General features: G+C 46.2%; 1 protein-coding gene across 10 annotated transcripts in view; it reads right to left on the bottom strand.

The window, feature by feature from the left end:
• Window positions 1–17576, bottom strand: part of ablim3 (actin binding LIM protein family, member 3) — a 36305-nt gene extending 18729 nt beyond the window's left edge. For 5 of the 10 annotated variants that reach the window (XM_040173927.2, XM_040173929.2, XM_040173931.2 and 2 more), the window contains exons 1-3: window positions 17119–17565; window positions 11148–11282; window positions 1665–1848 (exon numbers count right to left, since the gene is read on the bottom strand). In XM_040173927.2, the coding sequence (XP_040029861.2) occupies window positions 1665–1848; window positions 11148–11282; window positions 17119–17131 (332 nt within the window). In that variant the 5' untranslated portion in view covers window positions 17132–17565. Of the gene's footprint in view, window positions 1–1664; window positions 1849–11147; window positions 11302–17118 lie in introns of those variants that run through there. The other 5 variants (XM_078102350.1, XM_078102351.1, XM_078102352.1 and 2 more) reach the window with 4 other exon arrangements.
• Window positions 17577–17830: the final 254 nt, after the last annotated feature.

Raw genomic sequence — 17830 nt, 5'->3', positions numbered from 1 at the left:
TTTTCCAGACCAGAAATTGATTGACATTCAGGAGCCGAGATAAGATCACAAGCTCAGTGGCATTAGAAATAAATGGAATGGACAAAAGAAATGGACATTTTTATTTGAAATCTACCAGATGGCGTTGTCGATAAAATCAAAGCTATTTGTAGCCACTGCAAACCTGGAAGTATCTTATCACGGGGGTACTACACGCCTGAAGTACTGCACGCCTGAAGTACAACCAGCCTGAAGTACCAGTGGAAGGCGTCACACAGCATCGACTAGCTACCTGGACAACTAGCGGAGCGAGACATCGGCGGACTACGTTGTGTGCGCGAGAATCGTCGACAAACCAACGCAAGAAGAATGAGGCGTCCTTCGAATTTCAACGAATGAGGCGCGTACGAGCCCCCCCCCCCCATCACGCACCGCTGTAAGGAGAAAACACCAGTTGTATGAAGCACCAACGGATCACACAGCTGTCTGAAGTGCAACATCTGCACCGTGTGAAAGGGTTTTTTCTCTCAATGGTCATATTGTTGAGAAGAAGAAGTTCTTTATTATCAGAAAATGTAAATGACCTTGTGTGTCTTAGCAACTGACTTGGTGCAGAGGAGTAAGGAAATGTAAAGTAGGAAGAAAGGGTAAAAACGTGGACGTTAAAAGTGGACGTTTTTGTCATTGTATAACTGCTCAACCTTTTCTACTACTTTTATACTAAAAAGTATTTTTTTTGTGTATAGTGTATGTTGCTCCAAGAGTGCCTGTTATATTGTTCTGATAGCATTACTTCAAAATAAAAGTGTGCAATTGAATTTTTAATGTAAAAACGAATTGAATTGCGACTAATTGCATACTGCGATTAGTCGCTGTTAATCACAGAAAATAATGCGATTAATTAAGTTAAATGTATTCATCTTTAACCAGCACTAAATATGAGTGTAAGTAATATGCGTATGTACTGTAACATGGATAAATACTGTACGTACAACTAGGAGCCAATATTGATAAAGTAACCTGTGCGATCAATATGTATTATAATGTAAACATTATTTTGTGTCTGTTGACAGATAAAAGCAGTTGTTTGTTTTTATAATCCTGCATCCTAAAGTTATACTAATGAATAAGTATTCAAAAATGATGGATGAAATTACTGTGTGTAATATGAAATATGTCGCCTGTGTTGTAACAAAACAGCTAATTATCAAATTATCACTTAACTGCACTCAGCGCAGCCTCAATTTTCTTGCATTTCTCAGCCCATTGTTTGGGATTTAGGGTCTATGATTGAACTGCTTGTCTCACCCTCTCACTCTGCTTTAGTCAGATAAATCCCACTGTATGTTAACTACCAGGCACTAAGCTGCAGAGAGACAAATATTTCTAATCAGAAACTTGGTTTCCAGAAATAATACTCAAAATAAATGCTTAAGTGACCAGGTAGGAAAATGCAGTTTGCTTATAGTATGGACATATTCATCTTTCAAGTTGATCATTTAAAAAATGGAGTTAGAGGTTGTAGGTGTAGGATTCAATGGAGGAGTCCTGATGTTTTCTGGTGAAGACCAACTCAAAGTCGAAAGTAGAGAAGATATTACTCCAAAGCGGTAATGTTGCTGTATTCAGTACTACCCTCGCCCTATATATGTACAGCATGTGGGTGGGTGTGAGTGTCCGTGTACCTGCAGACACTGCAGACAAAGCACTTGGGGTGGTACGTGCGTCCCAGAGCGGAGACTACCTCTCCCGTGATGAAGCTGTCACAGCGGTCGCAGCGCGTGCCGTACAGACGCTGGTAGTCGGCCGTGCAGATGTACTCGCCCTTCTTCTGGAAGAAGCCGGATCGGGCCAGATCACAGTTACACACTGCGGAGAGAAGGTGAAAAATCAAAACGCCGCTGCATGCACACCCGCTGACCTGTGGATGTCATGTGCAGTTAACATCAGTTGACATCCAATGTTTGTTTCCCCCATTAGACTTAACACAATGAGTTTTTTTGTCTTTCTCACTTTGAGCCCCCTCCTTTCTATCTGTCAGTGGGACCATCGGTACTCGTTTGTGGTTCACGCATGACTGCCGGGGAAGTTATTTCGCTCCCGACAGTGGTGAGCCAATTTGTTCTGATGGGTATATAATGATATAATCAGCGGAAAAGTCATTTTGTGCTAAACAACGTGAAGACGGAGACAAAACAGCAGGCCGCAAGTTCCTAGCATCGTCAGAACCTCCACTGCACGACGCTCATTAAATACCAATGTGGAAGGCACCAAAATCATTTGCTGAGCGTGCACAAGGCGGATGCTCAGTTCGTGTGTGTGCGTCTCTGTGTTGTGTATCCTCAGCAGACAACGTAAGCCTCCATGTAACCGAGAGTACACTTCAGCGGGTGTAATAGTATAGCTGAGAGGCGTTTTTGCGGATCACTGGCTGTGTCTCGTGTTTCTCACAATCTCCGCGACAGGAAGAGTTGGCGGTTATTGCGACCTTCAGCAGGGAAAAATACAATGACCCGACAGACGTGGCCCTGATCAAGGTCATATGTTCAAGAAAATCCAGATTTCCATGTGTGATGTACATGTACATATATATGTACATATTTATATATATATATATATATATATAACTTCACACTCTTGGGGCTTATGGCTGTGAACCAATGATTACTGCCCATTAAATATCCGACTACAATTACCATGACACACCACGTACGGATCAGCTGGCAACGTACCAATCAGCCAAGTCTGACATGAAAACGGTATCATCTCATCTAGATGCTGTAAACTTTAACCGTTTTACCTCCTTCTGTGCGTACGTTGAGGTCTGCTACAGACCGCTGTACCTTGTGAGCTATCTGGCCGCTCCCTGCAACAAAGATGAGTCCTCACCACACTGACACAAATTCAAATCCTCAGAGAGACAGAAGAACTTTTAACGCAAGTAAAACAGAGCGTCTGCTACAGGTCAATTAAAGGGATGAAGGGACAATACTCAGACCTAAACCCAGAGACTCACCTGAATGATTCCTAGGTGAATGGACTTGTGTGAGACACAAAGCACAGATTCTTAGTGCAGAGACCCCCAGATCCTCCTGCTACGTCTGCAGCTTATGTGAAACGCTTCATGAATCGGAAACAAGATCAAAGGCTTTACACATCGGCTCAAGACATGAGAACCAGCAGAGAGAGAAAGAGAGTCGAACAACAAATCCGGCAGTGGTGAAGCACATTTACGGCATCACCAAAATAAAATACAACGTGACTGAGGTCTTTTGTTTGAACCAAATTGTATGCGTTTTAAATCTTTTTGGCTACATGTGTGCTCTGACAGTTAACATTACAGGTCATTTAGCCGACGCTTTTGTCCAAAGCGACTTACTTTGCATTTTTAACCCATGGCTGTGTACATTTTTGCTCGGGGAGCAATTAAGGGTTAGGTGTCTTGCTCAGGGACACTTCGACATGGGCCATGGAGCAGCCGGGGCTCAAACCACCAACCTTGCGCCTACCTTGCGGAACCCGGCGCACCCCTTCTACCCCTCATGCGCCACCGTCGACCCAACAGTAGTGGGTGTTTGCTGTCTGAGGAAGTTCCATCCAGTCAATATTGTAAACTCCAAAAAGACATCACCCTGCTTGTGGACAAAAAAAACATACAGCAGATAGATGCCATGGTCTTAGCAATGCCGTAGAGAGGCTACAGTAGCTGGTACAGGCTAAATTGGGCTCCAGCCACCAGTTGTCAGTGTGTGTTGGCAGCCTGAGAGTTCACAGACGCGCACCCGCAGACGGACACATACACACACACACACACACACACACACACACACACACACACACACACACACACACACACACACACACACACTTAAACCCTTCAAAGGGGCTCATTTAATCTCAAGCTGTTTATGAGTCGAGCGTATTGACTTAATGGTGTAATAAAAGATCAATGGGCCCTCACTTAAAAACAAAACAATCTGGGCTCCCACAGGAGGATGGAAACACATAAATCCATCCCCGATGAGACGGCGCCGTGCGTTTCCCGGGATAGGATGATGAAATGGGACAGTGTGAATTGGTGAGATATGATGATGGATCTTTATGATTGCGAAAGGTCATTGGCATGAAGGCAAGGGGGCTGCAGAAGTGCAGAGGGAAGGGAGGACAGGGAAGAATTAAGGGGAGCCATGAGGCAGACCACAGCTAAGATTTAGAGTAGCCTGTTTCTAAAATGTGGTTGTGTGTGTGTGTGTGTGTTTTGTATCTGCAAACCACATTTCCATAACCACTGAACAATGGCATAGGCCTCCAAAAAATGTCCGTGCTGCATTTTAAACCAGACTTACTAAGACTGTTACCAGAAACCTAAATCACAGGCTATCTGATGCCTTAACGGAAAAAGATGAATGGGCGGGGGATATTTCCACATCTGCCAAACTCTTGGAAGACTTATCATTGAGCCTTGAAATGGTCCAATGTTTTCATTTCATAGCATGGTTTTAATCTACTAAAACCAAATTGTAGTTCTATTCAGTTCCACAATTTTCACTTTACTTCTCCCTCTGGCTCTCTCTCGAAATGCTTTGCTTTTCAATCTGCACCCGGATTGATTTTCCAACAACTGGAATTGGCTCAATTAGCCTAATGCACTCATTAGCATATGGACGCCTGACCAAATCACAGCCGGCGGATCGGCTCCATCTGGATTGGACAGCCCACCTGTTCTGGCAAATCATATTGTTTTCTTCTGACTGGACGATTGGCTAGATGCCTCACAAAGGACGTCCCCCTTCCTCAGTTGCCATAGGAGACGTAAACCTTCCACAGTTGCCCTAGAGACAGCTTGGTCCCCGAGTCTGAACAATGTGGTACTGGTGGTGGCACATCCGTTTGTGTTGTGGTTGAACTGGTGGGTGTGAATGCCAAATGTTTTCCCTGATGATAACCCTTAAATCTTGCAGTTTTGAACGTGCTGTGGTGGTAAAAAAAAAAAACCTGTTTAATTGAATTACAAAATTACAAAAGTGTTCCTTTCAATTTTGACTAAACCTAAATGATGAAAGTCATCATGCGTGAATAACAAGATCATGTGAACTCATTTTAGGTTAAGTATATCACTCACAATTATTGACATTGACTCAAAACGCACACAGCAGGTACATTTTTATCCACGTTACATTTCAGGTGATTTCCATCCGTTGTTTTGAGAAAATACAGAATCTACGGGACTAACTAAAGAAATCATGATATTGCATTTGAACCTGTTTACGGCCACCTCGATGCACTTGGAAATGTCCGACCAATATTCAAAACTCCTCCCTATTTGAACCTCCATGTTCACAGCTCACTTGCAGGCAGTCCCTGTACGTTTCGAGCGTTTTATCCTCAACCATTAAGCAGAAGGTCAGAACCTCTCCCCTGAGCCTGGGTGGAGTTGGTTCAGCAGCTTGCTGTCTCTGCTGCCGCAGAGACGTGGCTTAGCTTGGCTCCGAGAAGAAACGCTTTTGGTTGCAGCCACACGATTAGCTCCACATGCCGAACCGTACAAACAACAGCCCAACGCAACCAACGCAGAACCACCCTGGCCCTGACTGGCCTGCAGGGATTTTTACTGTTGCACATAGTTTGAGTGTAAAATAATAATTATGTAGAATCCCCAAGTTAATAGAAGATTTAGTAGTATCGCTTAATGAAGACGTAGTCAGGTTTCTCACCAAATAGCTTCGCAAGCCAAACACAATCAGCTTTGCGAGACGACATCGAAGACTTAATTTCATCGAGTTTCCCATTTTAGGATATTTCCCTGAAAGGCGCTCAAATAAGGGAAAACTAAAAGATGCTGCTTCTCTCCATATTTCTCTTTCTTGGCAAGGCAGGAAGGTAGCATCTAGATCATAAGTCTAGTCATTAGAGGGTAGCATGTAGGCCGTGTCTGCAGCTGTGGTCATTACAACCACACTGATTAGGCACCCACAGGGGGTCCGCGTGATTAGGTATTTATCTCCAGCCAACAGACGCAATTAAAATTCCCTTTTCAAAGTCGGCCCGGGCCGGAACCCCAAAGTAGGGCTGACAGCCCTGCCTCCTCCCTTCCTCTCCCTCTGTCTTTCTGTTAAAAGACGCCTTCCAAAGCTTTGTGGCTGTGAGCACAAGGTCTCCACTTTATCTCAATGTGCAACCTCTTTTCACTCTGCAGAGCTGCACGTTCATGTGTAACCTTCCCTTTCTTTCAAAGTCTCCCTTATTTCCCCACTCTCCACAAATGATAACCCTGTGACTCTTCCCTGAGCTCATTATGCTACTGTTATGTCTTCATAAAGTGCTATTAAGTAAATGGACGTGCCTTGCAAAATACTTCAAAGTAGACCCGCAGCACATTCTGATGGTTTAAGCAGTCAACAATTGTGCGACAATACAAGGTTGCTGATTTTATTTTTTCAAATGAATACGGGTCAGCCACAGAGTAGCAGAGAGGCATGTATGCGGTCTGGCAGTGACCAGGTTTAACAGAGGAGGAGCTCACCTATTCACCCACACATCTGTGCTACCAACAATGACCCCGGGCTCCTCTGCCCTCCCTCTGTCCCCTGGATCTGAGCCCCTCTGACAGGAGGAAACACTTCAAGAGTAAATAACGCGTTTTCTCAAGTTGTGCCAAATCACAGGGTGGGAGAGGAGGCGGCAGCACAGACAGCTTTGTGAGAATGATGATGTTAACATCCTGAAGTTTAGATGTTTTCCATGTCAATGTTTTATATTAGCATGCTGACATTTGCTGTGTCTTGATGATGGCACTAGATGAATAGTCGGCAGATGACCAAAGCAATTTTAATTTATCCTCTGGCGCAATGTCTGTAAAAAAAGTCCTCCAACGGACCTTCGAGACCTTCGAGTCTGTGCCAAATTTCCACTTACCAGAAAAAGGGAAAGGGATCACTAACGTCATTAGGGTTCCTTCTGAGGGAACAATGAATGTCTGTAGAAAACAAAGTTTCAATCAATCAAGTTGATATTTTACTAACAAGAGAAAAGTTATAGATTCGGGTGGCAAAAAAAAATATCCTCTTGGGACCTTCAATGTCTGTAGTAGATTTAATGGCCACTTCACTGGATATTTTACTTATATCCGAAAATGTCAACCCCATGATGGCACTGGAGCAAAAGTAAGGCTATCACCAAAGTCTGCAGGATTCATCCTCTGGGGACCACGAGTGTCACTGTAAAATGTTCCATGTGATAGTGGCTGAGATACGTTAAGCTGGACCAAAGTGACAGACCGGCAGACAGACACCGCTATCCCTGGAGCAATGCTGCTATGATGGCTTCAAAAAAGAGACGTGGTCGTAGAGGAGGGTGAGAGACGTGGGTGAGAGAGCAAAAAAGGGAGAGAGGAGGGGTTGGGAGAGGGGGGGGGGGGCAGAGAGGCAGCTAAAGGCCGAAGCAGAAAGAAATCGTGCGTGAGCGACAGGGTCGCCCAAGCATTTGGCTGCAGCAGTTGATGGAGACAGACGGTTGCCCAGTGGAGTCCCTTCATACCAGCGGACCAGCCGTCGCCGCCGAGGCCTTCGGCTTTTAACCCTCTGAGGGCTGATGAGACACTGAGCGCAGGGGTAAACAGGCGTGATGATGGCATCGCTCACACAAACACACAAACACGGGGATTGGAGCCTTTGGAGAAGTAACGACAAAATGCTTTACAGCTACAGGTCTGTGGAAATATGTACTGGTTTAGTTTGTGTGTGTGTGTGTGTGTGTGTGTGTGTGTGTGTGTGTGATGGGGTGATCCTCCAACACAGCAGGGTTAGTTACCCAATGATCCTCTTTGTTATTCGGAAATCACACCTTCACTAAGCCTGCCACTTGTACACTAAGCAGCTCCACCTCATGGTAGTACACACACACACACACAGACAGACTTAAAGAGAATAGGCAGTTTGGTGAAGACCCTCAGGATGGGAATGCTTGAAAGAGACGAGCGCAGATCTAATCCCCGTCATCTATCCCAGATCCCGGGGAGAGTGGTGAGGGAAGAAGCGCCGCTGCCTGCCGCGCTCCCGTCTCTCGCCGCCGGAATCTCTCCCTAGCAACCAGGCATTGCCGTGGTGATTGGACCAGCGTACCAGCGGTTGCTATAGCTACAGGAAGCTCCCCATCCCTGTAACCCCCCCCGTCCCCCTCCCTTTTTCCTGTGCTGTGTGGCTCCGTATCTTAACCTCTTTTTCTTTTTCTCTTTGCTATTTGTCTTTTGCGCTCCCTCCTTGCCCTCCGCGGTGTTTCAGCTCTTTTCAAAGTCTGTCCCTCGCCTTCAAAGGACGGAAGGGAGGTACAGTACAGTAGGTCGATGTTATTAACACGGAGGCTGAGTGATGGGGCCTAATGGCATCCAGAGCTGAACTGACTGGAAAAAAAGCTCTGCTGAGAAAAAGCCTGGTGAGAACAGCAGCCTCGACATGGAGCATTAGAAAAGCAGTCAAGTATTTATCTGACCTGTCTGTGCAAATCTGTTATTCCCCTTTGCCGCTGTTTTATGAAAAAGATCTGTTTTGTCTCCGAAAATAAATAACCACTGGGAGCGGCGCGGCAGTTTATGTGCACATGTGTCTGTGTTTGCAGCCGTCTCCGTCTTCAGTTGAAGATTTGTTTCCGTGCTGCTGTGTTTTCTGTTAGCATGTGAGTCGCTTGGCATGGTAAAACAACGCGCACATCTTGCCTCTGCGTGTGATTTATGTGTGCGCCAGCTTCGCGCACGTGGCTCGACGACAGGCCCCGTTATTACTGTTGGAATCCACGAGTGCCGATTATGCTTCAAAGGCAGGACAAATGTGGTCACTATGTCATTAGGCCAGTATGCGCGAGTCAGCCCATCTGCATGTAATACAACACCGCATTATTCCTACTGTACAGCCTGCTGCTACACTACAAAGTGCCACGGACCCCCCCCCACACACACACACACAAACTGAATTCCAAACTGTCTGGAGTTGATACATCGGCTTCTGTCTTCAGCATTTTCCACAGAGTTTTTTCCCAAGCTGATTGCGTGGCCGCTTCTCCGCGCTTTTATCGACTGCTGTTTAATGGCCACATACGAGAGGTTAAACGCTAATGATTAGTGATCTGTTCTTCTTCTGACTAATGCATAGGTTTAGAGTCATGACGACGTGTCATTAGGAAGATAATGCGGCTTGATAACGTGTGAGGAAAGACGGATGGATGGATGTCACAAAGTAACAGCGAGTGTGTCTCGCTGCTTAACGATGATAGTGATCTATACCGAAAAAACTGATGAAGAAGGAGAAAAATCAGGAAATAACTTTTATTGGTTTTATGCCATCGTTTTGTCCGGCAAAGAATGTTTGAACACACCCCAGTCACAGAGTTCATGAAGATGTCTGACGGATCAGGCAATTGGCAGCTGACAGCAGATTGTCACTCTAGCGCGATGGTATAATACAGCTAGGCATTAGCCTCCAAATCGCACTACCCACATGCCAATGTCATCCTGTGCCAAGATGAGCAAACATGAAAAGAAAATAAAGGGATAAAAAACTGAGAGAAAAAGACAACTGAAAGTCCTGCTACTGCATTCCCGCTCATTCAGATCGGGAAAATATATGACGGAACTAATGACAATCAGAGAGGACCAGCACGGACAATGTAGAGTGGATTGAGTTCATGAAGTTCCAAAAAGCATGCAACATGTTTGCGTGTGAGGGCGGTTGGACGCTGAACAACAACAACTTTTAGAAAACCGCTTGCTCTGCAGAGGCCCATACAGGAGGGCGTATTATAGACAGGCATGTGATGCGGAGTCTGATCGCACAGCAGTGCCTCCTGGCCTCCTGGGATGAGGAGAGCTTTCTGGAACATGAGATGAGAGGGCTGTCTGATCGGTGCATTTACCATGATGCTCATCGATGACAGTTTGCCAATAATGTGCCACTGATGCGAGTGAGAGGGGAACGCAAAGGAAGATGAGAATCAGACCGGTATTACACTTAAGTGATGATGTAATGTTTAGGCGACAAACAGCATCACCATCCCCCGCTCTTTCTCTCTCTCTTTTTTTTTTTCTCGCTTGCTTCCTGTTTTCAACCCCCTTCTTCTCTGGGGCACAGAGTGGAGCCTTCCGATTGGTTAATAGCACCATAGAGATGCTGAGAATATCCACCAACCAGGGCCCGGGTGCCACTTCACACCGTTACCACAGCAACCCCTCACAACCACCGCGAGCGTGCATGCATGTATGGATGTGCGCACGTATTGTTGAGTGCATGTGTGCACTGTGTGGTTCATGTCTTTCACTTGTGTATGCTTGTGTGTGCGCGCGTGTGTGTGTGTGTGTGCAAGGAGTGCACATAGTGAACATGTAACAATGGCCCTTCGATGAATAACGTGCATTGAGTTGATCTACTGGAAACGCTCCGGGCTGAACAACAGTATAGGGAATAACCTCTTCTCCTCAACGGTAGTTGAAAAGTCATAAAAACTCAAGGTCTTCTTTGTAATTCTGAAAAGGCACTGAATGATTTATTGAGATCGGCGTTTGAATTAGAGGGTTTTACATAGTGTGAAACTAAAAAGGAACAGATGGAAAGATCTAAACAGGATTAATAGGGAATAAATGAGTGAAAAAATATATTTCTCACAACAATTTTAACTGACTATGGACATTACAAATCTCTTTTAGGGAAAAGTTAAATCTCAATTGAACTGAAATTATTTCAACTGAATAACTTGTATTACTTAATTAATTTCCGTAGAGAAAATGTAATAAAAACAAAATTATTTAATTACTAATAATGAGTAATAAGTCGTCATTACATCCATTGCTGTTGGGATGTGATATGCCACCAGCGGATCCATTGTAGGCCCCCCGCGCTCACTCGTGGCCTTGCAAAGCTAGTCGGGTCACAGTGTCATTAGACTACAACTGGAGGACCTCCGCTCAAAGTCTGCAGCGGTGCGAGGTGTCTTAACATGAGCATAAGTCCCCTGAAAGGCACCTCTGCTCTGGTCTAATCCCCACCGCGGGCTAATAAAGGCCCACACCGTGAGATGGATGGATTAACACATGCTGGAGGCATTGTGAGACATCCCCGGTGTCTGTATGTCTACACTGCCGCGCGCTGCGTTGTGTGGTTTTGGATCAGGTTCCCCCGTCTTACCGGTGCAGGTGAAACACTTGACGTGGAAGTGGGTTTCTTGAACTCGTACCACCTCCCCTTTACATACTTCCCGACATCGCTGGCACCGGATTAGTCCAGAACTCCGTTCACTTTCTGCGGATCTCTGGTGATACGCTGCGGAAGACAAAGACATACACATTTAGTATTGATATTAATATCGTTTTTGGTGTTTGTATAAAACGTCATCCAGAGTGTCTGGTATTGCGTACTAGAGCACCATGAACACCACTTGCAACGTGCCACGTGCAAAGAAAAGCAAGACCTGCCGTTCCTCCTTATTGTTGCTGAGCTATGGTGGGAGACAAATAGGTTTCATCTCACAGTTGCTAGTCTAAAATGGAAATATAATTGGGGGTTTTTATAGACCCTGAAACCAACGTAGCTTATTGCAACTAATGTGATTAAACAATTCCATTGTCAATAAAGTAGAAAACATTTCCACCTCTCCAGCCCCAACAAATGTAGCCTTTTATTCATGTGATGGAATAGTAATAATTCAAAATTATAATTGGATCTTTTCAACAAAGGTTTCTTCGCTGGTGCTGTGGCTCTGATTAGCCCACACCAGACTGCACTGCAGGCAGTTCACATAATAAGATCAGTGTGTAACTCTGTCAACACTTGTTCTGAAGAAGTGAGGTCTGACACCTCTGTAAACTGGGTAAGCTCCAGACTTTCTCTCCCACTGTCTCTATTTCTCAAATACATACAGGCGCACACACGCACACGCACGCACACCGATACATACACGGCTGTGTCAGGTTTGGAAAGTGGATGGATCTCCTGAAGTCTTTATGCATTCGCTTACATGTCAGATACTCCTGCAACCACGATAGATATTTCACGCATTTCTAACTTATTGTTCAACAGTAATGAAATTAACAGCGTTTAAGCTTTTTTGAGGCTCTTTAAAGGTCCATCCTCCCCTCTGGGCTCTACAGAGATTCTCCTGCATCCACAGAGACAACCAGCCTCCCGATACCAAGACGGTGCCAGAACAGCTGTGTTCACAGTCTCTCTTATTCTGCTTCATCTTCCTGAAGGAGCCTTTGAGTGGTCCTACTCTGCGTGCGAGGGGTGTAATGGAAGGGTAACCAGCTGGCCTTAATGTCTAGCTGAGTAGCTGACTGAAGGACTTTGCCGGCTTCAGTCAGAGCCGCATCAGCATATAGGCTGGCGTGACAGAACTGTCTGATTCCATTTCACTGGCTGTATCCTGAAAACTCGCAGCACTTAAAAAGTCTAACAGCCTTGCACGCTTCATGGCCTGAGCACCCTTTGCAGGCTCCAAGCTCGACGGCGGTACACGCATAGCGTAGGCCACAGTACGTGAGAGGAGATACATACATTCCATGGGATTGCGGGCACTGGAAATACCCAATTCCCACTCCAGATCTCCCACCCTCAAGTCTCTGTTAGTTCATTGTTTTCCTCACAATGCTGACAGCACCACTGGGAACCACTAGCCGCCTGATAAGTGCCCACTGTGTGTGTGTGTGTGTGTGTGTGTGTGTGTGTGAGATCAGGCACAAAACCACATGAGCAACACTGATCCCATCCGGCGTGATTGAGAGACAATGGGAACTAATGGCGGAACATGTGAGCCTATGCCAACACCTACTGGAAACACACAGGACGTTACGTTACAATGCTGACCTTCTGAAATGTGGCCAGAACAAACCTCTGGCGCAGTATAATTTCCTCCTGTTTGGCAAAGTTGTACAGAAAAGATAACGATCCGGAAAAACTGCAGCAAGATGCTTAACGAAGATTATTAACACATACCTCAATTAAGCAGGCAGAGGAGTGGCACATTCCAGCAGAAACACGTATGTTTTCATGAACGAGATGCTTGTTGAGCTGGTTGGATGTGCGTGGCAAAAAAAGCTCCACCCACGCGAAGAATCCAGGTACACAATAAACTCGGGAGCCAACACCTTACGCGACTATCTCATTGGGTCGGCGCGTTTATTGTCATCGAAAACACACACATGCACTCCCAGTATTCAACCATTTAAGAGCTTTCAAACACACGCGGGGGCATCGAGTCATTGTTCTAATGACAGCCACAGGGCTACAGGTGTAATCCGCTCACTCCAAATCAGCGGCGAGTGCCCCGGGACAGAACCGCCCGCAGCAGGCAGGTTATGAGAACAAGGCCAGGATGGGGGGTGGGGAGGTGGGGGGCAACAGCCTCCCCGGGGACGCAGAGCCTGCTGCTATTTCCGCCCATGACCTGAAAGCCCCCGGGGAAAAATATGCACGGGAGGTCGGTCCCAAAGGGATGCTGGGAGATCAGTGGTGATGATGAGTGAGGAGCGTGGCGTAAACGCCACAGAGAAGCAGTACAAAGGCGGCGTGGATTCAAAATGAAATGTGAAAGGAAAAAGGTGGCGTTTTGCTTTCTGTAGTTGCATCAGGGGAAACTGATCACCAATCATCTAGCAGAAACAGACTTGTTTAGACAAATCTTTTTCGGCCACTTGCATGTTGATGAGTAAATCGCCCAACTTTAGTTAGCATAACTGTAGTTGTGCAGCTGCAAAGGCGAAATATTAATGATTATTGAAAAGATTCAACTGCATGTAGGACTGGTTTGTAGCAACAAAGTTGTGTTCTACTGAGTTTAGTTAGAGCTTAGCGGTTCCTACAGTAATTATCGAATGAGCTTTCACAAGTTGTCCCTGGTTAAAGTTTAGCTAAGACACAAATATGTTCTTTGTATTTGAGAGTAACAAAATTAGCATTGTGTATTTAATATCGCCAAGACAAAGCAAAACCATGCTTTCCTCGTCATTAATCAAATGCTCGACTGCGTCAGGACCTCGGGGGGGGGGAATTCATCAGAGCAACGCCGGCGTCCAGCGGTCTCACAAACGCACCGGACACTCCGGAGGTCGGAATGACAGTCTGAATGATCGCTCAATCCCAGCGGAGGTCAAGGTCGCGGACACAGAAACCTTGAGGCCGTAACACCCACCGGCCACAAAGGTGTAGCCTTAAGCCAAATGAGTGTTTTCTTTTTATTCCAGTCATTCACATTACACTATAAAATAGCTTTGAGTTTAAAGATTAATGGCAGTGCCAGACAGAGTACCAGTGGAGTAACCACGATGACTACAAATGAGCAAGAAAAACATGTGCTTCACTGTGTGTTGACCTGTGAATAGATAGATAATAGTTCATTAATGTGCATCCCAGCAGCTGTGTTTGGATCTGTGCATCTTTGCCTCCCGCCTTGGTTCTCTATGCTGTTGTACTAAGGCGTCTGACAGGAGAAGGTTTTGACTGCTCACCTGAAAAAGCCGACGGGCAGGAGTCACATACGATGGAGCTCGGTTCTCGGGCTCATAGCATAGAAACCACACAAGAAACTACTATCATTTAATCTCAGGCGGTCGTGTGCGTCCATGCATTTATTTATCTTTTCGTTTCTAGAAGTGGGGCCACAGGAGGACAACTGTCTCTCACTGGGACATTGGATCAGTATGAACTTTCATACACTTTGGTCCCGACCAAGTTTATTATGAACATTAATGGCTCCCAGAGGACGATTCGTTAGGATTTCATGAACTGACTGACATTCTACCATAATTAAACCCATATTTCCCTTTGGCCAAAGCTTTCCTCAATGACAAGATATCTAGAAACGCTGCATTTAACCGAAACTCGGCAATCCACTTTTTTTTTTATTCTATTGCCTCTATCGGTCATTAATTTAGCAGTTACTTGGTCATTTACCTGTACTGGATTATGAAGTCAGGATTCTTTGTCTGATAACTATTAAATTCATGGACCAAATTTAGAGCCAATCCCTCTTTTCTTTTTTTTATTAATCCCCTTTTTACAAGCAGCGTAATACTTTCACTGCATAAAACACAGACCACAGAAACAAAATGCTAAATAAGATTAAAACACACAAATACCAGAAAAGACAACTTTTTAAAAAAATGCTGATGCCACTTAAATCAAGTAGTTATTGAGATTTTTGAGTCGGGCAAAGCCATTACGCAATACATATCTGTAGCTCATTAGAATCCATCCAAACGTTATTGGGATGTTTCAATCTGGATCAAGTGGGTTGTGTGACAAACACCGTCATCCATGGATCGACCCTGCGAGGGGGCCAAAACAGCTTAACATAAAGGCCAATTCTTCCCCTGACATGGCAGCTAGAGCTGGCGTTGTTTCCCAAACTTAACATCCATTGAAACCGGGCTGACGCGCTCTTTGAAGTTGGGGATGTACTTTGTCTGCTACTTGAGAACTTCCAAGGAGAGGGAAGGACGGAGGTGCTGCCTCTGATCTACGGCTCTGCAGATCCCCTCTGGTCCCCCCGAGCTCAATGGTGAGCGTATAAATCAACACTTGTTCCCCTGAAGCTCGCATACTGCACATCTTTTCTCTGCAGCAATATTTCTTAGTATTCATTAAACATATCTTAAGTAATACCAAAGTTCTTACCACCTGAAACCGCCCTGCTGGGTTCACAGTCCTCTGCCGAACGCCAGTCAGGCAGAAAACGCAAGTGTGAGCCGACACGCACAAAACCCCAGTGGCCACGAGAGATACGAGGCCCGGAAGACGAAGACGGAGCGCCGGGGCTGAGTGTAATTCCTCCGTGTGTGTGAGAACAGCGCACACAGCCCAACAGGCCCATTCATGTCCGGACCTTGAGTGTGCTTGAGAGTCAGAGGGGAGCATATGTTGGACTGAGTGGAGGGGTTGGGGAGCTGTGCCTGGGGTTTTTAGGGCCTGTTAGGCCAGATGTGTCACACCAAGAGGAAGAAGAAAACTGCCAGGTGTGAAAGCGCCGACGCACAAACCAGCACAGTCCAACGGCGTAACCACCGCTTCTGTTTGCATCACCATTTTGAAGCGCGTGCCTTTAAATCACAAGAGCTTGTGACAACCCCCCCCCCCCCCCCCCCCCCCCGTGTCAGCTGAGAGAAGCATTTTGAAAGCTTAACAAAAGAATGCTACACATTTTCTCGGGGGAATGTGGAGCGGCGACACACGCGCGGGTGGTGGTGGGGGGGGCGACTGTCAGCGCAGGCGGACCTCTGTAACCAGAGGGTTGAATAATGTAGGGCCACACAATGGGTTCCTCCTGTGGAGGACAGGGAGGGGGGGGTGGCATGGAGATCCGACCGTTGTGAATGAACCGGCTGTCACTTTTTAAACAACATGTATGGTGGAAGCACGAACAGACGTGCGCGTGCTCACACAGCTGACCAGTCAGCCCTACAGGGGAGGGGGGGGGAGAAAAGCCCTGATTCAGCTGACAGAGGATCAGGGTCACAGTCAGCTGATGCAAGGTCAGCTTAGCATCAAGGCAGGGCCCCAGGATGGTCCAGGGTAAGAGTGACAGTAGCCCCTCAAGCCGTCAGACTTGTTCTGTAATGTGCTGCATCGCGGCGGGCTGAACTCCACGAGACCGACAGCGGCGGCGCCGGGTCAGAAAGCCTCCAGACGAAGGGCTTCCTGCTGCTGCAAGGGGCGCGTTAAGAGGGAAAGCAGCTGAAAGCCCGGAGGTTCCCCATGACAGGTCAAACGCACTGCTGGTGATGGGGGTTGTGGGGGGGCAGAAGAAGACTGAATGAGGGACCGAGCAACAGCTGATGAAGAATGCCAGAAATGCTCCACTACGGATGGACGGTGGGAGTCTCCCATTGACCTCCAGATCCACTTAGCTCCACCTGTCCGCTCTTAACCTGCTCCAAGTCTCTAACAGGGGATTTGTGCACATTAACAGCCCACAACAGTTCTATAATTAACATCCCAACGACATTGGCTGAAGGATGCATTGAGGTGAAGTGGAGTTACATGGTTTTGAGCTTTGAATTCAAACAGGACATCAGTTGACACTTTCTCCTCCATCTCACACGGGCCCCCCATTGTTTAATGGCACTTCAAGTGGCGAGATGAAGCGCGCCGGAAAGGGACTTACCACTGGAGCTCATGGTGCCCACTGTTGTTCTTCCTCCAAACAAAGCGTCTCCGTCGAGAACAATCCCATGGAGCGAGAGGAGATCGTCACGGGTCAGTTTATTCCCTCGGAATTGTGTAGTGTAAACAAATGGTCCATCCAGTGGAGGTGAATGATGCTCCTCACTCCGATCTGCCTCAAATATGACACGGTGGTACAACAAAAATGTGTAATAAAAATTAAAAAAATAAAGCGAGTGTATTTCCAATGATGACAAAATCCAAAATAAAGCTCGCGTTCTTGCTCCGAGAGAATATTGGTGGAATTTGTTTTTTTTTAAATGTATTTTTCTTCTTCACAGAAACAGGTATCCCTTGCAACACAATGCTGCTCAGTCGGAGTCCACCTTCACATTTTCGCTCCGCCGCGCTCTCGCTGGCGGTGCGATGCTGCTGTCAAACGCGCCGTCTCACGCAGTTTGCGTGCAGCGAGCAGCAGCGGACTCTTTCCGGCCCTCACTTTCAAAATAAAATAAACGGCGGGAGGTCCGCGGCACTGAGCTTTTCTTTACAGCTATAACATAAAATGCTCCCAGATTATAAGTGATAAGTGAGTGTTTTACATGAGTTTTAGTATTTAGGGAAAATATTGCGCTAAACACCTTCAAAAGGAGTATTTTCAAAATGTCTTTAAACGTAGAATTCAGTACATTTAAAGGGCTATGAACTTTTCA

The sequence above is a fragment of the Gasterosteus aculeatus genome, chromosome 4 (assembly GCF_964276395.1).
Source record: "Gasterosteus aculeatus chromosome 4, fGasAcu3.hap1.1, whole genome shotgun sequence".
NCBI classification, from domain to species: domain Eukaryota; kingdom Metazoa; phylum Chordata; class Actinopteri; order Perciformes; family Gasterosteidae; genus Gasterosteus; species Gasterosteus aculeatus.
The sequence above is the reverse complement of the archived record's forward strand: the minus strand, read 5'-3'. Positions and strand labels throughout refer to the sequence as shown.